This window comes from Schistocerca piceifrons, chromosome X (genome assembly GCF_021461385.2).
Source record: "Schistocerca piceifrons isolate TAMUIC-IGC-003096 chromosome X, iqSchPice1.1, whole genome shotgun sequence".
Lineage (NCBI taxonomy): Eukaryota > Metazoa > Arthropoda > Insecta > Orthoptera > Acrididae > Schistocerca > Schistocerca piceifrons.
The window spans coordinates 878,678,387-878,697,665 of record NC_060149.1 but is presented as its reverse complement, the minus strand read 5'-3'; the positions used below and the strand labels follow the sequence as shown (position 1 = coordinate 878,697,665).

The window sequence follows — 19,279 nt, the reverse complement described above, 5'->3', positions numbered from 1 at the left end:
ATACCAAACTTACTTCTGGTTTTTGCAGACCTTGTTGGAATAGAGGTTTCAGATGAATCTGTTTTTTTAGTTGGTGTAGTTTTGATGTTCTTTTTTTCTGTAGTCACTTTTGTAGCTGTAGACGAGCTCTTTTTAGATTTGTTGCTCGATTCACTTTTCTCAGTTTTCTTTTTAGCACTATTTCGCTTCTCACGTGCATTATCACGCTCTGGTTTCTTTGATCCCTCCTTGTCCTTAGCCTTAGGTTTTTCCTTTGAAGGAGGTTTTGCTTTCCCAGTTTTCTTGGTGGATTTTGACTTACGAGCTGTCTTAGCTGGAGGTTCACCACTATCAGCATCAGCAGCTGATGTGCTTGGTCCTCCTTCAGTCCCAGCAGAAGTTCTTTTCTTTGACACTCGCTTCTTCGAATTCCTCTTTTTCTTTAACTGAGCTTCATCTTTATATAATGATAAATCAAGACCATCAGGATGTTCTTCAGTCACAGAAGGCTTCTCCACTCCCTTCTCAAATTGTAGTGCACGTGTCAATATGTTTTCAGTACGTGACCTCTCTCCATTGGGAAGCTCATATTTATTTTTGTCCACTTTCTTCAAATCCAAATTAGTAAGTATACAGTCAAAATCTGAAATACATTTTATGAATTTTAAAAATGTTAATAAGGAGAAAGTCCTTACACAGATCTGAAATTATAAAAAGGACATTAAGTGTTTACCTGTAGCATCATAGAAGTCAGGAATATACACATTGGAGTCTTTTTCCTTTGGCTCTTGTTCTGACAACCAACGTATACGAATACGAGGACTGCTTCTATAAATGTTTTGGAGAGTTTGGCACACAAAAAAACCTCCTTCTGTATTTCGTACAGCTAAAAACTCATTCCTAGAGGTAAAAGAAAAGAATACCTTTCATTTTCTATCATGCACCATCAAAACATTCATTCTGATTCAACTGTACACTTACTTGTAAAAGACTATGAGTCTGTCATCTGGTGACTTCATCAATGTCTTTAGTTTGGAAATGTACTGCAGTTCTGGTAATGGAGCCTGGTAAGGTTGTGTCCTGGTACGAACACGTTTTGACTTGCGCTCCTCACCGGTGTCTTTTGCATCAGATTTACCTGCCTCATTGGGCTGAACAGAAATGAAGAGTATGTGAATAAAAAAAAGAGCAAAAATTTTCATACAATCTGTACAAAAAATTGGTTAACTAGATATTTTTGTAGGCTCAAATTTGTATCAAATCACACACACACACACACACACACACACACACACACACTGGGGAGGGAGCAGCTGTTTTACGCTACACTCAGTTAAGATATGAAGACCCCGAAGCAATGTGTGATTGATAAAGCACACCTGCAATTACTAAAATTTTAATCAAGAACATAATTGAAATAAGTAACATGCAACAAGGAGAGAAGGGAGCATCACAGAGGAAAACATGGAACAGTGTAAAAAAACAGAATTTTTTTGAGGAAATTGCACAAAACATTGAAGTATCTTCAAACTACTAACTTGTGATAAGAGTACAAGACGAACTGTTGAAGCAGCACAGGATGAATACAAAGGTACTATAGTCACAGTCATTTGAAAGAAGCTTCATCTATAACTACATCTACACTTGGTGAAGCAACGAAGTACATTGCAGTGGGTACGTGCCATTGTACCAGTTAAGAGAGTTCTTTCCCATTCTATTCACGTATGAAAAATGGGAAGGACTGTTTAAATACCTCCATGTGTGCTGTAATTAACCAAACATTGTCATCAAATTCACTACAGGAGCGATATGTACAGGTTTGCAATACATTCCTAGAATCATTATTTAAAACTTGTTTTTAAACTCTGTAAGTAGGCTTCTTGGGATATGTCATGTCTATCTTCACAAGTCTGCCAATTCTGTCTCTTCAGTATTTCTGCGACACACCCCAATGTATCAAACATGTGACCATTCGGGCTGCCCTTCTCTGTATATGTTCAATGTCCCCTGTTACTTCTATCTGCACGGGTCCCATACACTTCAGCAGTATTCCAGAATGGGCCACACAAGTTATTTGTAAGCAATCTCCTTCATAGACTGATTGCATTTCCCCAGTAGTCTAACACTAAACTGAAACCTGCCACCTGTTTAACCCACTGAGCCTATGTGATCATCCCATTTTATATCCCCTACAAAGCATTACACCGAGGTACTTGTACGAGTTAACTGATTACAACTGAGGCTCATTAATATTATAGTTGAAGAATATTACTTTTTTTCTTTTTGTATTGTGAAGTGTAAAATTTTACATTTCTGAACATTTGAAGCAAGTCAGAAATCTTACAAACAACTGACTGAATATTTTTGCAGCTTGTTACAGACAGTACTTCATTACATATACTTTTATCTGCCAAAAGTCTGAGGTTACTATTAACCCTTTGACTGCCACAGATAAGACACACTGCATTCCTTGTTGAGTGTGGCTTTGTTGTCGCTGTACTTGTTGTCTAATACAGTTACCTGTGCTGAAAGATGGTGTTCCGACCACTATGAAATACTTATCATCCAATTTTAAGAAAACTATTTGGGGAAAAATTTCATGTTTGCACATCTTAAAGTCTCATATCTTCACTCGATAAAGGACTGAATGTCATAGTTACTGTGCTGAATCAAATTAAGTAAGGCACCGCAAGACATTTCAGAGTGTTTGTAGAGGTAAAAAGGCATTGTGGAAACTTTGTGTATAGTTGATTTTAGCTCGTACATAGCTGTCTATGAAATGTACATAACATATCGAAATTTTAGTTAAAATCTAGAGCAGAATGATAACTCATTTCGTTCTCAAGTTTTTAGTTTTTATACCTGGCATGCAACACCAATTCTCTCCCTACACTTGGGGAATCATGTGGTCATAATAATTGTCATATATCAAACAGTTTGAGACATCGAAACAAGGTTTCTTGCAAATCATAGTACATAGAAGAGGCACGTATTTTGAATGATAAATACTACAAACACTTATTCATCAAAATATGGAGGTAAATTGGACGCAGCAGTGAGAGGGTCAGCACATGTAAATAGTGCGTAAAGAAAACCCAGAGCCCCACACAAACATTTTCTCAGCACCTGGGGAGCAGTGAAGCACAACACATTAGCTCATCCACAGCAGTCCAAGGGTTAATATTTTCAGCAAGATCATAAATATGCAACATGAACAGTAAGGGGAAAAAAACACTTCCCTGGGGCACTCCCACAGTTACCTATACATCTACTGACTATCCATCCAATATAACTAGCAGCATCCTCTGTATAAAAAATCCTCAAACCAGACACAAATTTTGTTCGATATACCATATCACACTTTTGATAATAAGCACAGATGCATTACTGGGTGAAATACTTTACATGAATCCAAAACTACTGAGTCTACTTGATTGGCTTCAATTATGCATTCAGTAAGTCATGTGAAAACTACAAGATGAACTTCATACGAGCGAGCACAGAGAAGGTCATTCTATTCAAAATACTTCATTATCGAAGTCAGAATATGTTCTAAGATTCTAGAACCAATCTATGTCATGGATACTGGACAGCAGTTTGGAGGTCACTTCTGCTACCCTTTTTGTACGCAGGTGTGACCTTTGCTTTCTTCCAACTACTGAGTTCACTAGTTTTTTTTTGTTAGAGGTAGATATGATATAGTTAAAAGAAGGACTAACACAGCTGCAATTTCTTTACAGAATCTGATAGGAATTCCATCAAGCCCTGGAGCTTTTTTCAGTTCTGTCGATTTCAGCTATTTATAGTGCCACTGACACTAATACTTATTTCACTCATCTTTTCAGTGATACAAGGATTAAAATGGGGAAATTCTCATCAGTTTTCCTTTGTAAAGAAACATTTTACAATTAAGCATTTCTGCTTTTTCCTTGCTACACTTAATTTCAGTTCTGATTTCACCTGCAACTGACTGGGTGCTAACTATGGTGCCACTAACAGCCCTTACATACAAGCAGAATTTCTTTGGATTTTGTGAAAGGTCATTTGACATTATTTTGCTACAGTAGTCACTGAAGGCTTCACACACTGCTCTCTTAACAATCAAATACATGTCATTCAGCATCTCTCCCGATTTATACACCCCCCCCCCCCCCCCCACTTTGTTTTACACCTACTATGCAGTAATTTGTTTCTTCCGAAATTTATTTATAGTGGCTGTAAATATGAAGGGTCACTCCTATTGTGAACTGTTCTACTTGGTACATATCTATTTAGTGCTTGTTTTTTAACTTGAGCCATAGTTTCTCCAAGTGCTTATGCCATATGCTGAAAGTTTCAAGTTCCTCATTGAAATATCACACTGCTGCTTTTTTTCTAGTTTGCTAAACATACAACAATAATAATAATAATAAAATTATTAAATTGTGGATAATTAACTCTGTTGTTGATTTGTTATGTAACCTAAGCTGACACTAAGTGATATACCAACATTTAGAAGAAAATGACGGTATTAATAGTTGCCCCAACTTAGAATTAACAATATTTTCCTCCCAATGCTCAATATTTCACTACAGTTATTGACGTATGGAACATTATTTCACTTAAAGTAATTTAAAGGTTTTAACACAAATACTAATCAAATGCAAAGGTAACACTGTGTCCTCAAGAACTGGGTCAGAAAAGTGTGAAAGTGAGTTAATGAATAAATAAATAGTTAACCCACCTTTGTCTCACGTTTTCTTTTGCTGCTTCTTGGAGGCGTCGCAACTTTAAATTCAGATTTTGGACCATCAGCCCGAGATTTTGATGAATCACTTCTTGAAGAGGGCCCTGCTATCTGATTATCAGAGGTTGACGGACCAGCACTGGGCATATCACCATTTGAATCAGCTCCAGAACCCCCAACAACGTTATCTTCTGTCTCAGCAATTTGTGCCACTTCTGTAACAGCACTTGATGCATCTGGTTTTGCAGTCTCTGTCTCTTCTTTCTTAGCATCAGAACCTAGAGAAACAGTGGTTTCACTACTATAATGTGTACTGACACATGAAAAAAATACAGTGCATGCTTTACTTCTGAAGATAAAGTGTGACAGATGAGCACAATTCAGTCTCTCAAATAACTAGCTACAACTTCTCCAGGGAACAGAGCCTTATCATAACACTGACCACGCAGGTGGATGTTTGTGTGTTCACATGAAGCTGATGACTATGCTGTCGGTAGCATAGCCACTGGCAGGGTCAAGATGGCAGGTCTCAGCTGATGAAACTGACAAAGTGTGCCCCATAACACCCCATTCTTCATACACCCATTTCCGTAGGGCTTCCCAAATTTCCTACGTACCCAACCCAAGATGTGATGCTATCAATGCTGACTGGTGTGTGGCAAATGTATTGTGAAAGACGCCTCAGGGGTACCTGGTGATATCCCTGAGTAAGAAGCCTTACACCATAGTGGGGTGCCACTGGTGCCAACCTGATGTCCCCAATTCTTGTGGGACTGAAAGAAGAACACTGACAACTCAAAAACTGAAGAACTTGATATCAAAAATATCTTAACATTGGACAAAGAAAGTCTTCCTAAACATAAACTAGATGGAATGAAATGGCATTGAGCATAAGACTTGGGGTGGGGTGGGGTGGGGTGGGGTGGGGGGACTGTTTCAAGGCAAAAGGAGTAACAGACCCAAGCCTCATCACTGAGAACAAGGGAGCATCTGGTACTCTTACATCGCAGGATAATTGGATCCAGTAAATGCCAAGGCAAGAAATAGGGAAACAGACCTATGATGCTACAGTCTCGGTTTTTAAGACAGTAGTTGTCCAACAGGTACATCCACCTCACAGCAGTAGCATGTAGTTCAGGCGGCTCTCTCTGAAAAGATTGCATGGAGGGTGTGTGTGTGTGTGTGTGTGTGTGTGTGTGTGTGTGTGTGTAAATCTAGGCCTCAAATTTAGAAGGATCTACCCAGATTAAGGTGCTCTAATATGTCTGTCTGTCTGTATGTCTGTAAGGCGATGGGAACAGTGGCTGGGCTTTAGGAGATGGAGCCAAGGCATCTCTCTGGGAGGAGGTGAAACTGCTTGTTGAAATGTAATACCTCATTTTTCACATGATTTCAAAGATAGTTTGGATTGCATGAGTAACTGTTACATCATTAGGTACAACTCCTAAGTAATTTCATCTTTTTATCATCATTTTTGACAACCTCGCGTCCAAGTACTAATTAATTATTACATCCATCCATTGGTAGGAGCATGTACTGTTAATTTGTTTACTTCCAATTAGGGCTTTTCAGTTATGAGCAAGCGAGTAACAAAAGAGATATCAAATATACTGTAATTTTATTGTTTGACACTTAACAACTCTGCTTATCTTACTGTCAGCTTGCTGTGCTATTGGCTATCATCACCTAATTACCTAATAATTACTGTAATTTATAAAAGAAAACCAGATTAACAATGTAAACAATGTGTTTATTTGGGCTGCAGCATTAAATATTTAAATTCTGTTTACATTAAAAAATAATTTACTCTTATCTGAAACAGGAAACAAGGTAGGAATATCTGGGACAACACAGTTTCCGCGTAATTAACAAAAATGTAATCATAATTGTCTATTTACATCATTTCACTTATTTTTCTATGAAAACTAGAGACAGGCAATCATGTTTGTATCACATTCCATGCATTTCAACTGTAACCACCAGATAGCAAAATTTTTTGTAACGATCAACAACTTCTGTAGTTTTAATTTGCAAATTTACTATATGCAACTACATGTCAATTGTTAGCGAGAGTACATAAGACCCACAAGAAATCGTGTGGGTGGGTCAGTATGATGTAAGACCCTGAGCAGCACTCTGTGACAATTTTACATCTGAAACAATAACTGACTTTTCACATTTTTGAAACCCATGGTGTTCTTGGTCCATTACTTACAGGAAACAACTGCAACGAAGTAGCAAAATGAAGGGAAGTTCTGGTCAATGTTTATTATTTTGAACACACTGAGCTACACCCACAAAATTTCAAGAACATTTATTTCAGCTACCATTCACAAAATTAATATTTCATACAGATGTTTACTTTTAATTATTTTCTGTTGACAACATATGTCACCAGCAAGGTGGTTACACCGCAATATGGCGAAATGAGCTGGGATATTGATTTCATTCAGGTTAAAGTGCTGAAGTCAACTACTGAGTTTCAGGTGGACAATTTTTAACATCAAGACTGAAAGACAATTTTATCTGGAAAGCAAAATATCAGACTGGATGCCCCAACATTCTGAAACATAACAACCACCAAAGTACACCATCTACAATTACTTTATCATTTCTACAACATCGTCAATTCAGTGGACCGTGTGAAAAGCTTTTTGCTTAATGAGGTTTTTTTTGTGTGTTTGTCACATAATATTGTCATGATGTGCGACAACAGGAAGTTTAACAATCAAGAAATGGATGAAGCACAATATTTGATACAAGATAATGAGATAGTTGAAAGCAATGTTAGTGACTTAGAAGGGGAAGATGTTAAGTGGAGATTCTGACAGTATCTGTTCACCAATTCACGTTTTCGGTCACGAAGAGATAGTTGACAATAGTGGCAATATTTTTAATATGCCTGCAAAATTCACAGGGAAGGGGGGAGATTAGATGAAGTCAGAAACTAGACAGTAGGATTAGGAAAAAAAACTTTAAAAACAGAGCAAGAAATTAGACAAAAAGTTGGATCAACAAGGAAAAAAGTTTGATCATTTATATAAAACTTGGAGAGGCAAGCTCAGGCACTGAAATGTATCAGAAGAGATTTAGATGATATCAAAGCTCATGTAGAGAAAACTCCGGAGACAATTGAGGGAGTAGAAGTAGATTTAAATTATTTTAAAACACATGTAAACACAGAGTATAGGAATTTGAAACACACATTATTCTTTAGACTCAGAACTGAGAATGTTGAAAACAAGCTGATCAATGAGACAGAACAATGAGAGGAATCTAAAAATCATACATTAAATGAAGGAGACAGTATTAATTTGAAAATGAGTAAAAGAAATATATTCTTTAACAAAGAACTGTCAGACATAAAAGGTGGTGATAGGGCATGAATTAGTAACATTTCTATGTATGGCAAAAGTAGCTGAAATTGAAGAAAATGATGCAGCTAGAAATTTTTGTACTAACAATGATAGTACTTGAAATAGGATAAACATAAACAATTTTTCTGGGAAAAAAATCCACCCAGTGGACCTCATTTACCAGTGTAGGATAATTTTACTAACAGTATGTCAGCAAACTTGAAAATTCATAAAGAAATTTTTATGATGGAGAGGCACTCTCTTGGCCTAATCAGAATATATCTACAGATATGACTTTTGCAGAATTTGAAAAATTATTTTTGAATAAGCTAGGATCCCATCAGATCTGTTCAATCGGTCATGTTTCAGAGAAGGCAGCATCCACCCAAAAGACTTTTGTTAACAGCAACTTAAGACACTTGTACATTTAGATACCATTAGATGAGATAATATAAACAGATGCATTAGAGAGGCTATTGCCACATAAAGTACACTGGGGGTTGGTATATGGACCAGATGATTCTACTGAACAATTTTTAAAATACGTTGATAAACTAGATATGGCACAAGAAAGAAATGAGGGGCAGAGGGATAGGGAAAGAGAACATTGATTTTATCAGAATGAGGACTTGCCCAACAATGATGGAGAGAGAGTAAGAGGAAGAGAGAAGAGGCACAATTCTCACAATTGAATTTTGAGTCTGATGAAGAGCTAATAGATTACAATGTAGTTTAGGAAAGCTTACAACCTGTGAAAAATGGAGAATCTATAGAGAAAGATAAAGGTATGGATTTCAAAGAGATAAAAAGAGGATTTGTAGTACGAAGATGAAAACATTGATAATTGTGATATACAGTGGAGTCCATATACTTTGGAATATCAAACAAACTAAGAGGTAGAATAAGAGATGGGGATAATTCTGCCAACTTTCCTGTAACTGGAATCAAAATTAAAGGTGCCACTAGAAAAATTTAGTGAATTCATCACCAGAAAGTTTCACTGTCTTTCAAAATAAATGTTTCTTTTGTGCAGTGGTGTTTAGTGACTGATGATTTAAATGAAAGTTTAATAATGAGAATGAAATGGACTGTCAAGGCTAAACTTGGTTTTAACTGGAATGAGATGAAATTGTCATTTACTGATACTAAGATGGGAATTTCTGAGGAGACAGATATTGTGATGTTAAATAACATTAACAGCAATCAGATTTTGGGGAGGGGGTCAAGGAATTTGATGATAAGAGGATACTATGAGGAAGATGAAGGATTTTGTGATGGGAAAATAACTATTGATCCTCAGAGTGAACACTCAGCATAAAAGATAGGGGCAAGCTTATCTTTGTACTTGGAGGATAAAGAGGAATTATAAATTTTTTTATAAGAGACCAAGTGGAGTGAAGAACAGCCAATGTAAACTAAAGCTGAAATCTCATGACCAATTTTTCATTAAGCCTTATGGTGTAGATATCTGCAAAAGAAAAACAGTTGAGTGAGAGTTACAGAAAATGCAAAGTGGAGGATAGTGAAAAAAGTTGTCATACAAGCCATATGGAGTACCAATTTGTGAAAGAAAAGTGGTGGAAAGAAAACTACAGGTGACACTGATGTGGAAAATTAGTAGAGTCCTTCAGGTGGATGCACAATCATTTGTGCATCTTGCATGTGGCAAACACAAGGGACCCAAACACGTGACATTTACTCCCACAGCAACACATTTTGGATGTCACATTTTCTTAGACTACCTTTCAACTTTCATACCCATGAATATACCTCTGACTATTTGATGCGTACACTTTGATCTTTGGATAGGCACATACCTTATAGAAGATGGAACTTTAACTATGAAGATGCACTTTGTTTTTCTTTATGCACATATACTCCTCATAACACACACACACACACACACACACACACACACACACACACACACACACACACACACACACACACTCTTCAATGCCATGATACATGGTATTGGACCAGTAACCACAAACAAGAGTATTATTTTATTCATCTTGTTAAGCCATGTGTTTCAAAACTCTGAACTACAGACTCAATAATTAATTATTTACAATTGTAAGTACTTAAAGTTCAGCACCTATAGAGTGAATTCTATATATATACACCTTGAGCACACAGTTAGTTATTAATAGAAGTGTTATTTAGCTATGTTGAGCACAATGGTACACCGATGATTATGGATACTGTTTATTACACTAAACTATGATACTCTGATTATGTTTGCTTATTCAGATTACCAGTGCAGTCAACTCAAATACTGTCATGGATAATGAGAACTGAAAATACTTTACATTTTGTTTTATAGATAATGAATTATGGCTTATAGTATTAACACATGGACAATATATTGATAATGAAGTTGTGAATTACTCTGCCACAATTTGAGATATGTACTGTTATGTGGAAGAGAAAATTGAATTTAACAATCATAAGAATCAGCTCTGTCATAGGAAAAAAGGAAGCTTATACTAATGAGCTGTGTGTGGAAAGAAAACATATATCTGAATGTAAATGACCTACATTGGGTAGATATTGATTGTATGTGCTTTTAGCAATGAGAATAGACTGATGGTTGTTAGACTGAGATTAGAGTAAACATGATGAAACGATACACTGTAACTTGACATTTTGTGTAGGGAGATCTATGGAAATATCACTACATGTTACATTTGAAATGAAAAACTGAGATAGCAGTTTTGCCTACTTAAAAACAAAAGTTACAACATATGTTGGTTTTGTCTGCCCCGTTCCAACACTATTGGAAAATGAGTTGTGTCATGAAAATGTCTAACTTTGTACTATGTACTGGAAAGTTGAGAAAGTTTTGTTCTATAAATAGTAGTACTGTCACATGACCAACTGCTACTACAGTATGTATTGTAATTATATATACTGTAATATGTTTGGAACCAGCAACAATTATGCCTCTCTTACTGTCAGCTTGCTATGCTATTGACTAACAACATCCAATTACCTTGTTATTACTGTAATTTATAAAACAAAACAAGATTAAAAATGTAAACAAAATGTTTATCTGGGGCTGCAGTATTATATATCGAAATTCTGCTAACATTAAAAAATTATTACTCATATCTGAAACAGGAAACGAGGTAGGAACAGTTTCAGTGTAATTAACAAAGCTGTAATCAGCATTGTTCATTTGCATCATTTCCCTTACTTTTCCATGAAATCAAGAGAGATGTAATCGTCTTTTATCACATTCCATGTAGCATTTCAGTCTTAAGCATTGGATAACTTTTTTTTGTAATTATCACCAACTTCTGTAACTGCAGTTAGCAAACTTACTATATGCAGCAGTACATCATTCACAAGAGTATATAAGAACATTAGAAATATTGTGGGAGGCCCAGTACGATGTAAGACCTTGAGCAGCACACTGTGAGTTAATAAATTTTACGCCTGAAACACTGACTGACTTTTCATACCTTTTGAAAATCATGGTGTGTTCTCTGAACCGTTTTCACTTAAGAAACTTACAGGTAACAACTGTAGTGAAGCAACGAAATGAACATAAGTTCTGGTCAACATTTATTATTTTGAACAAACAAGAGTTACACCCACAAAATTTCAAGAACATTTATTTCAGCTACCACTGACAAAATTAAAATTTCATAAAGATGTTTACTGTGAATTATTTCATGTTGACAACATTTCTCCTCGGCAATGTGGTTACACTGCACGGTAAAGACAGCAGTAGAACTCTTGAAGCAATGAAAGTATCAAATTGTGTCCAGAATGTCTTACATATGTTTCTCAAAAGATTGTTTGAGAAAGTATGGGCCCAGAACCCAAAGATCTCAACAGAGGACTCAATTGTAATCAATTTAAAGGTTGTGTCTGACAGCCAAACCCTTGCGGTGGAATTCGGTGAGATATCGCTGAGGGCAAACTATATTTAGAGTTCTCACAAGTTACAGACTTTGGAAGCAAGAATGACTGCATGCTGGTGGCTGGAAGTGTTGCAGGTAAACCTGGAACACAATTAAGGGATCCACTACCATCTTGAGTCAGCCTCTGGTATGACCAGATGGCAGACAGAATGCTGACCTAGGAAAATATATAGTGATCTAGGAAAATATATAGTGTATCAGGTGTCTGAGGAACTGAATGTAAATTGATTTATGCTAGAAATTAAAAAAGAAAAGAAAAACATATATTTATGTCAAGAATGGAATTTCATTCAAGCTAATGGTGAAGTTCCTGACCATCAGGAAGGAGCCACGAGGGAATTTTTATTGGCCTCAGTTTACCTTCCTTGCATGGAAAGTACTGCTCCTTCCCAGGAAGTGAGGAAACTGGTGGACAGCCACTCCCAGCTGAATAAAAAAAACTGTTGGTTGGTTGTGATGCCAATGCCCATAGCCTGGCATGGGGAAGTGGCAACATGAACAGCAGAGGTGAGTACCTACTGGAATACCTATAGAAGAGCAATAGAGATCTCGTAACAGGTGCAGGGAGCCTATCTTTAGGTATAGAAGAAAGGAAGAAGTAACTGACAACTTTTTGGTCCATTCTATTGGATAGTTATGTCAAAAAATGGCATGTGGCAATGGAGCCACCCTTATCTCACCAAATGTATATTTAGTTTGGGGTTGAAATGTGTGTTAAGCAGACCATGGCCTAAAAGATTCCTTAGGAAAACAGATTAGGACCCACATAAAATATAAGTTGGTAGAATAATAATATGAAATTGCAAAGGAAGCAGGTAATAAGACTGCTGAACTTTATATAAGGAATATTTTATCCATGGAAAAATTTACTCTCATGTGCAGCAGAAGGGCCATTGGTAAAAAATAAGACTCTAAACCCCAAGCGCATGTACTGCATATATCTCAGCAATAGATACTGAATATATATCTCCATAATAAGACCTATGATGATTTATGGGGCTACAGTACGGTGGAACGGAGAACAACCAAAGGTGGCTGCTAAGGAGCTCGAGAAGGCACAGAGATTGGCCAGCCTAGACATAACTGTTGGGCTGGAGACCATGCTGGACATGCCTCCAGTACACCTCTGGGTTACAACAGTGGCGGCGGCAGCAGCAGCAGCTTACAGGATGAAAAAAACTGGAGACCCTTAGGATATCCAGAATCTTCCACCAATACAATTAAGCCTTTGAGTGCTGCAGATGTGAAATCCTGCCATGCTCCACCTTTCCACAGGGGCTGCAGACATTGTTAGCTGCAGCAATAGTATTTTCCACGAGTGCTGCAAATGGCATTCACTGTTGTGGCTCGGCCAGTATACAAGTCCTAATGGTGGCTTTGGCTTTTACCATCAGCCAGTTCTGCTACCTGTGGTCCTGCATACATCTATAGTCGCTCAGAAGTATTTCCATTGGATTTCACAGTAGCTGTTCGACATTCATGCTAGCAGGTTCATGTCCTCATCAGCATTCTGCTTCTGTGGTGTCGTTTAGCTTTCTGCTTATTCATCAAGATTTTTTAGAGTGCTATCACTTTTGAGGTCCACAAACAAATAGCACGTTAGTGTGGTTGTACTGACTACGAGATACTCACAAGGAGTGAGTGACAGTGAGTGTGGCATCTTCAGTAACTGTAGTGATGATGATGATGATGATTCTTCAGAAGAATCTCTTAGTAATATGTGTCCATTTATTTCACCTAGTAGAGCTCAGCAGAATAGTTGTTCTTCAGATTCTGAAAATTTCCCCAATTCTGCCCTGGCTCAAGAAGTACTCGGCACAGGGTAAGGTCAGCCGAGCGAAGAGCTCAGGCACAGACAGCAGTACGTGCAGATGGCTATTAGTGCAGGTAAACGGATTAGGAGACTTCAAGGGCACACTCGACACGGCCAAGAAAGGAAATGTTGGCTGACTGCACAATAACTTCTAGCTGCTTCAACAAACCTTTCGAAGTAACAATTACTGGAAGCAGCGAACAGGTGTAGAACAACCAACCACCCCGTGCAGGAGACATCATCTGATTTTGATCCACCAAGCAAACCAGACTAAGGTTCTGGGCCTGCGGTATACAGGGGACAGCCTAGACCAGAGAGTGTAATCTCTCTATGGCAGCTGGTCAAGGTATTCCAGCTGGAAAATTATTTGCTATCAAGAGTGTGCGTTGAGGAGAATATGCATAGGTGCTACAAGGATTGTGGCATCTACAATCATTCACACAGCCAAGCAGCTCTAAAATCTCTATCAGTCCCTACAACGAGATCAATGATTTTTGCAGAATGCCATGAAGCCCTTGTGAGACCAGGGGAAAGCGATACGGTAAACCTGCTGTGGGTCCCTTGAACCTGCTGTGGGTCCCTTGTCAATGAACAAGCTGATAGACTGGCCACGACAGGAGCGATGTCTCCATTTGTTGGAACAGAACCTGTCTTAACCATCAATAAGACAATGGTACAATCAAAATTATGTAGCTGGATCAGGTGGTGGTACACAGAATATTGGACTAAGACATAAAAACAAAAAAAGACAAGGGAATGATGCCAAAGCCACATTTTAGGAGAAATTCTGCAACCCTGAGCTGGAACAGGAGACGAAGTCATCTCATAGTAGGACTAATGACTGGCCATGGGAACTTAGAGAAATACATGCACATGATTGGTAGACAGAAAAAAGGCCCACAAGTGTACACTATATGGTGAGGGGACTGAAACAGCACCCTATTTATTCTTTCAATGTGAAGAATTGGAGGCCAGAAGGGACACAATATTTAGGTCATTAATTTCTGAAGAAATTGCCTCTTAAGGTAAAGGGTCTCCAACTACTACCATTTAAGGGTACTGTCTGTCTTTATTACAATGACAGGGACAAGAACCATAGGCAAGTCAGTTTCAGTGTGGGCAACAGCAGGGCTGGGATAACTCCCCCTCCCTACGCAAATCTGATAAACCACTTACAACATACAGTATAAACCCAAACTCCACTGACAAACTTTTGGTGGCTGTTCAGAGATACATTCTGCATAATTCTATATAAAGGACCCATGGCCTTCAGCAGATCATTATAGAGTTATTGCATTTCGTATGATTTCTTACACCCAGTTCTGTGTCTGTATTGCACTGAAAATATCCACACTATTGTGTGAACAGTATGTACTGTACTTGCTTGGAAACAAATTGTTCCATTGACTTAGTACTTGCTGCAGGCAATGCCCATTTCGCTCTTCTACCTGAAATTTTCATTAGGCAACGCTCGGTTCCATCTTGGGTTTGTTTCTCCAGCATTTTTAGTTGTATGTTAACACTGACATGCACCAGTATGGATATGTTTACTGATGAAGCGTTAGCCGACATGTACCTCGTGTATGGGTTTTACCATAATGTAAACTGACAGGACACAGTTATTCACACTATGATTAAGGCGTCCACATTTCATCTGAAGATTGTTGCATTACTCTGCGTTTTATGCCTTACATATTGGTGACAACATATTACAGGCTTTTTCACTGTAGTAAATGTATTTTCACAAATCATAGCTAGGTGGTCAGCACGTGATTGATATGCGAAGGACCTGGGTTCAATTCCCAGTACTGCCAGCCATTTTTACTTGCCGGGAGGACTGGAGTCGTGTCCCCGCTGCCTTGCAAAACCAAATGAGGAGTTAATCAAACAATGGAAAATCCAGGATGGAATAATGACTAAATTATGAAAAGGATAGTGGGCCACTCGCCATACAGTGGAGGTGAGTCTCAGATAGGCACAACAAGATGATGATCAAACAAGTAAGCTTTCAGCCATAAAGGCCTTCATCCGAATTTTACACACACACACACACACACACACACACACACACACACACACACACACACACTTCCGGCTGCCAAGAAGTTACCTGCATGAGAAGTAAAAGCTCTAATGTCTGAGAAGCTGACATTAGCCAAGAGAACTGTGTGCTGACCATATACCCTTCCTTACTGCATCTGAATGACACCAACGGCTGAGGATGAGACGGCAGCTGGTTGGCACTTAATGGATTATCATGGCTCCTTTATACTGGAACACTTAAGTAAGTGTCCATGACCAGCATCCAAAACTGTCGGAGTTCAGTTTCACCCTGCGCTGAATGAGTGTGGTAAAATTTCACCAACAGCAATAACTTCCCAGGTAGCAAAGAGGTAAACCCAGAAAAGGAACACTAATAATCTTATAGAAATTGAACTCTGTAGGTCAATAGCCAACTTTCACAGATTAAGCCAGCAAAGCAATCAGACAGAATTCAATATTTAAATTATACAGAATTCAACAAATAAATGGATACAGCGTTCCAAAATTATGAGAGCATGTTCCCTTCACACAAATTGGCACACACAACATACGGAAGTCAGGAACATTCTGTGATAAACATATCAATGTCAGCTTTGGGTCTATTTGTGCCACATGCCAGTAACTACATTTTACTTAACAAATATCACATCAATTTAATTTTTAATTACTGTTCACTTCTGCAGGTTATGAGAACTTCAAATTTGTAGGAACTGCATAGTGTGTACAAAAGCTGCAGTCTGCCATGTTCAGGGTGGCTATGATTAAACTTTTACTTCAAACTTCCAAATCACGTTTTTTCAACTGTGGTATGGAAAGAGAACCACTCAGTATTCCTTTAATGTATGTATACCTGCAAAGAGCAGCAGAACTCTTGCTGTTGTTTTGATAAACCTGCTTCACGTTTGATAAACCAGTTTTACGAGAAAAGCCGTCCACCTTCTTCAGATCCATGCTGACTGACAGCGTCTGTACTGCACACTCATGCTTGTATTCCAACCCTATGTCGCCATAACAGTACCAGCACCTAACAGCTGGTCATGACACTAACACTACTAACAACTCAAATCCTGCAGCACACAGTCTGATCATCATTCCTATGAAGTTGGGTAAGCCATGTGGTAAATGGTTTTTCTTCAACAGTGGATCAAGTAGCAAACTGTTTAATTATAACCACATTGTATAAATGTCTGCCAGCTTAAAATTTGCAAATTTAAAGAAAGTTTTCGACAAACAAGTTACAGACGAAAGCACTGAATAGTACGAAAACATGCCAAGAATTACTTTCCAGGGTTTAAAAACACTAACAAACCCAAACTATGAGAATGTGTAGAACAGTGTAATAACAATGAATGAAGAGCCATCAACTGAAGTGGAAACATGGAAGCCAGTGTCAAGGTAGCTTGTATAATGCCAAAAAATATCCCCACAAGAGTGTTCCAGTGGAGCAGAGTATTATTTGGTCTCCAGGGAACAGTTTTGTCATACAGTGGTATTTGCACACGTACAGGGCATGCTGCTATGAGAAAGCTGCATGCCTGGAACTGAGGGATTGAAGACTGTCATAGAAACAAACGTGTGAGAATGCTCACATGACCACCAACTCTGGCTGGCTGAATCTTAAAATACAGCAGTGTTGGACAGATGTCACTTCAATTGGTCTTCCTGTAACACCACATGCAAAAGTTTGATGCTAACCCAGTGACTACATTCTAGAAGCTTGTACTGTTGAATGGCACGGTAAACAAACCAAAATTTACACTCAATCTCTCTCTCTCTCTCTCTCTCAAGGTCCAATCAGTCATGAAACTAAAACAGATAATCCAATGAAACTTTCCGATTCTAGTATGCCATCAATCATGTCACATCATCACACTTGTCAGTTCAGAGCATTCAGCGAGCAAGTAAACATGGCTACAACAATAGTCTTGCACCAAGTACGATGTGCATGCTGTCATTCGATTTCTTCATGCTAAGTGATGCAATGAAGCCAAAATTCATCAACAAATGAGTAATTGGTACAGTGAAACTTTCACGAGTGATAGCAAAGTGCGGAATGATGGAACTTCGAAGCAGGACGTACGAGCATTCATGATGCAGGTAGTCAAGGAAAGGAAGCAAGTGTCAACTTATGACCTAGTTCAACGAGTGGATCAAGCAATTCAAGAAAACTGTCCGTTTACATTTTCTGTGTTGAGTGACCATCGGAGGGGACGAGACATAGAGCTGTTAGGAAAATGGAGACACAAGAGCACTCCAAACAGTGGATGCGTACTCATTCCCAAGTCAAACCAAGTGAACCCTCTCCATCAGATAGTGTATGGCTTCTGTGTTCTGGGACCGAAAAGGAGTTTAGTTTGTGGAATTCATGGAACATTGCGCAACACTCAATGCTGCCTCTTACAGAGTGACTATTCAACATCTACAAAGGGCAATTCAGAACAAGCAAAGAGAAATGTTATCTGTCACTGTCCTCCTCCTACATGACGATGGTTGTTTGGTTTGGGGTATAAAGGGACCAAACTACAGGGTCATCAGTCCATTTTTCCTGATGCAAGCGAGCCTCAAGGTACAAAAACACCCAAAGCATATTTGAGAAAGTAAAAGGGGGAAAAGGAATGGGGAACCACACCTAAAAATAAAATGAATGGAATGAACAAAAAACGGGGAAAACATACACCACAAAGAAAAGTAGAAGAAGGTATTAAAACCATAGAGCAGATGGTCTGGGCTGCCTGATCACAATAATAAAAGAGGATGAGTCAGCCACTCTGCAACACATTACATTGTTCCCCCCCCCCCCCCCCAAAAAAAAGGCGAGATGAACACATGTAGGGAAAAGACAGTCACCAATACAAACAAATGCAAAGAAAGTGCGACAGAGTTAAAATGGAGGGAGGGTGGCGGCCTCGGAGAGAAGGCTAAATGCCCACACTTATATGGTATGATAACCCCCCCCCCCCCCTTATGAATAAAATGTAAAACTAAGTCTGCTGTTGAGGCATTGTTGCCCAACACACAAGGTAGGGAGGGGATAAAAGTGGGCAGTCCAGCAAGATGTGGACGATAGTCATATGTGAGCCACAGTGACACCAAGGTGGGCCCTCGTGACAGGAGAGGTATCCATGTATTGGCCACGTATGGCCAATGCGGAGCCGGCACAGAACCACAGAGTCCCTGGTTCATTTCCTGTGATTCCAACGTGGCCTGAGGTGCACACAAACACTACGGAACGACTGGACCACTCCAGGGCATAGATGGACTCCTGGATGGTCACTACCGAAGGATGCCAGGGGCAGCACTGGTCGATAGCTTGTAGGCTGCTCAAAGAGTCAGTATGGAGAAGAAACAACTCACCAGGGCATGACTGGATGCGCTCAAGAGCACGAGAAATGGCCGCCAGCTCTGCAGTGGAAACACTGCAGCCATCTGG

The 19,279-nt window shown here is 38.8% G+C and overlaps 1 protein-coding gene across 1 annotated transcript in view; it reads right to left on the bottom strand.

Moving 5' to 3' along the window:
• Window positions 1–19,279, bottom strand: part of LOC124721654 (mastermind-like protein 2) — a 71,192-nt gene that overhangs the window by 1,096 nt on the left and 50,817 nt on the right. Inside the window, exons 3-6 of the mRNA XM_047246723.1 lie at window positions 4,703–4,983; window positions 961–1,130; window positions 713–879; window positions 14–622 (exon numbers count right to left, since the gene is read on the bottom strand). Of these exons, the coding sequence (XP_047102679.1) occupies window positions 14–622; window positions 713–879; window positions 961–1,130; window positions 4,703–4,983 (1,227 nt within the window). The remainder of the gene's footprint in view (window positions 1–13; window positions 623–712; window positions 880–960; window positions 1,131–4,702; window positions 4,984–19,279) is intronic.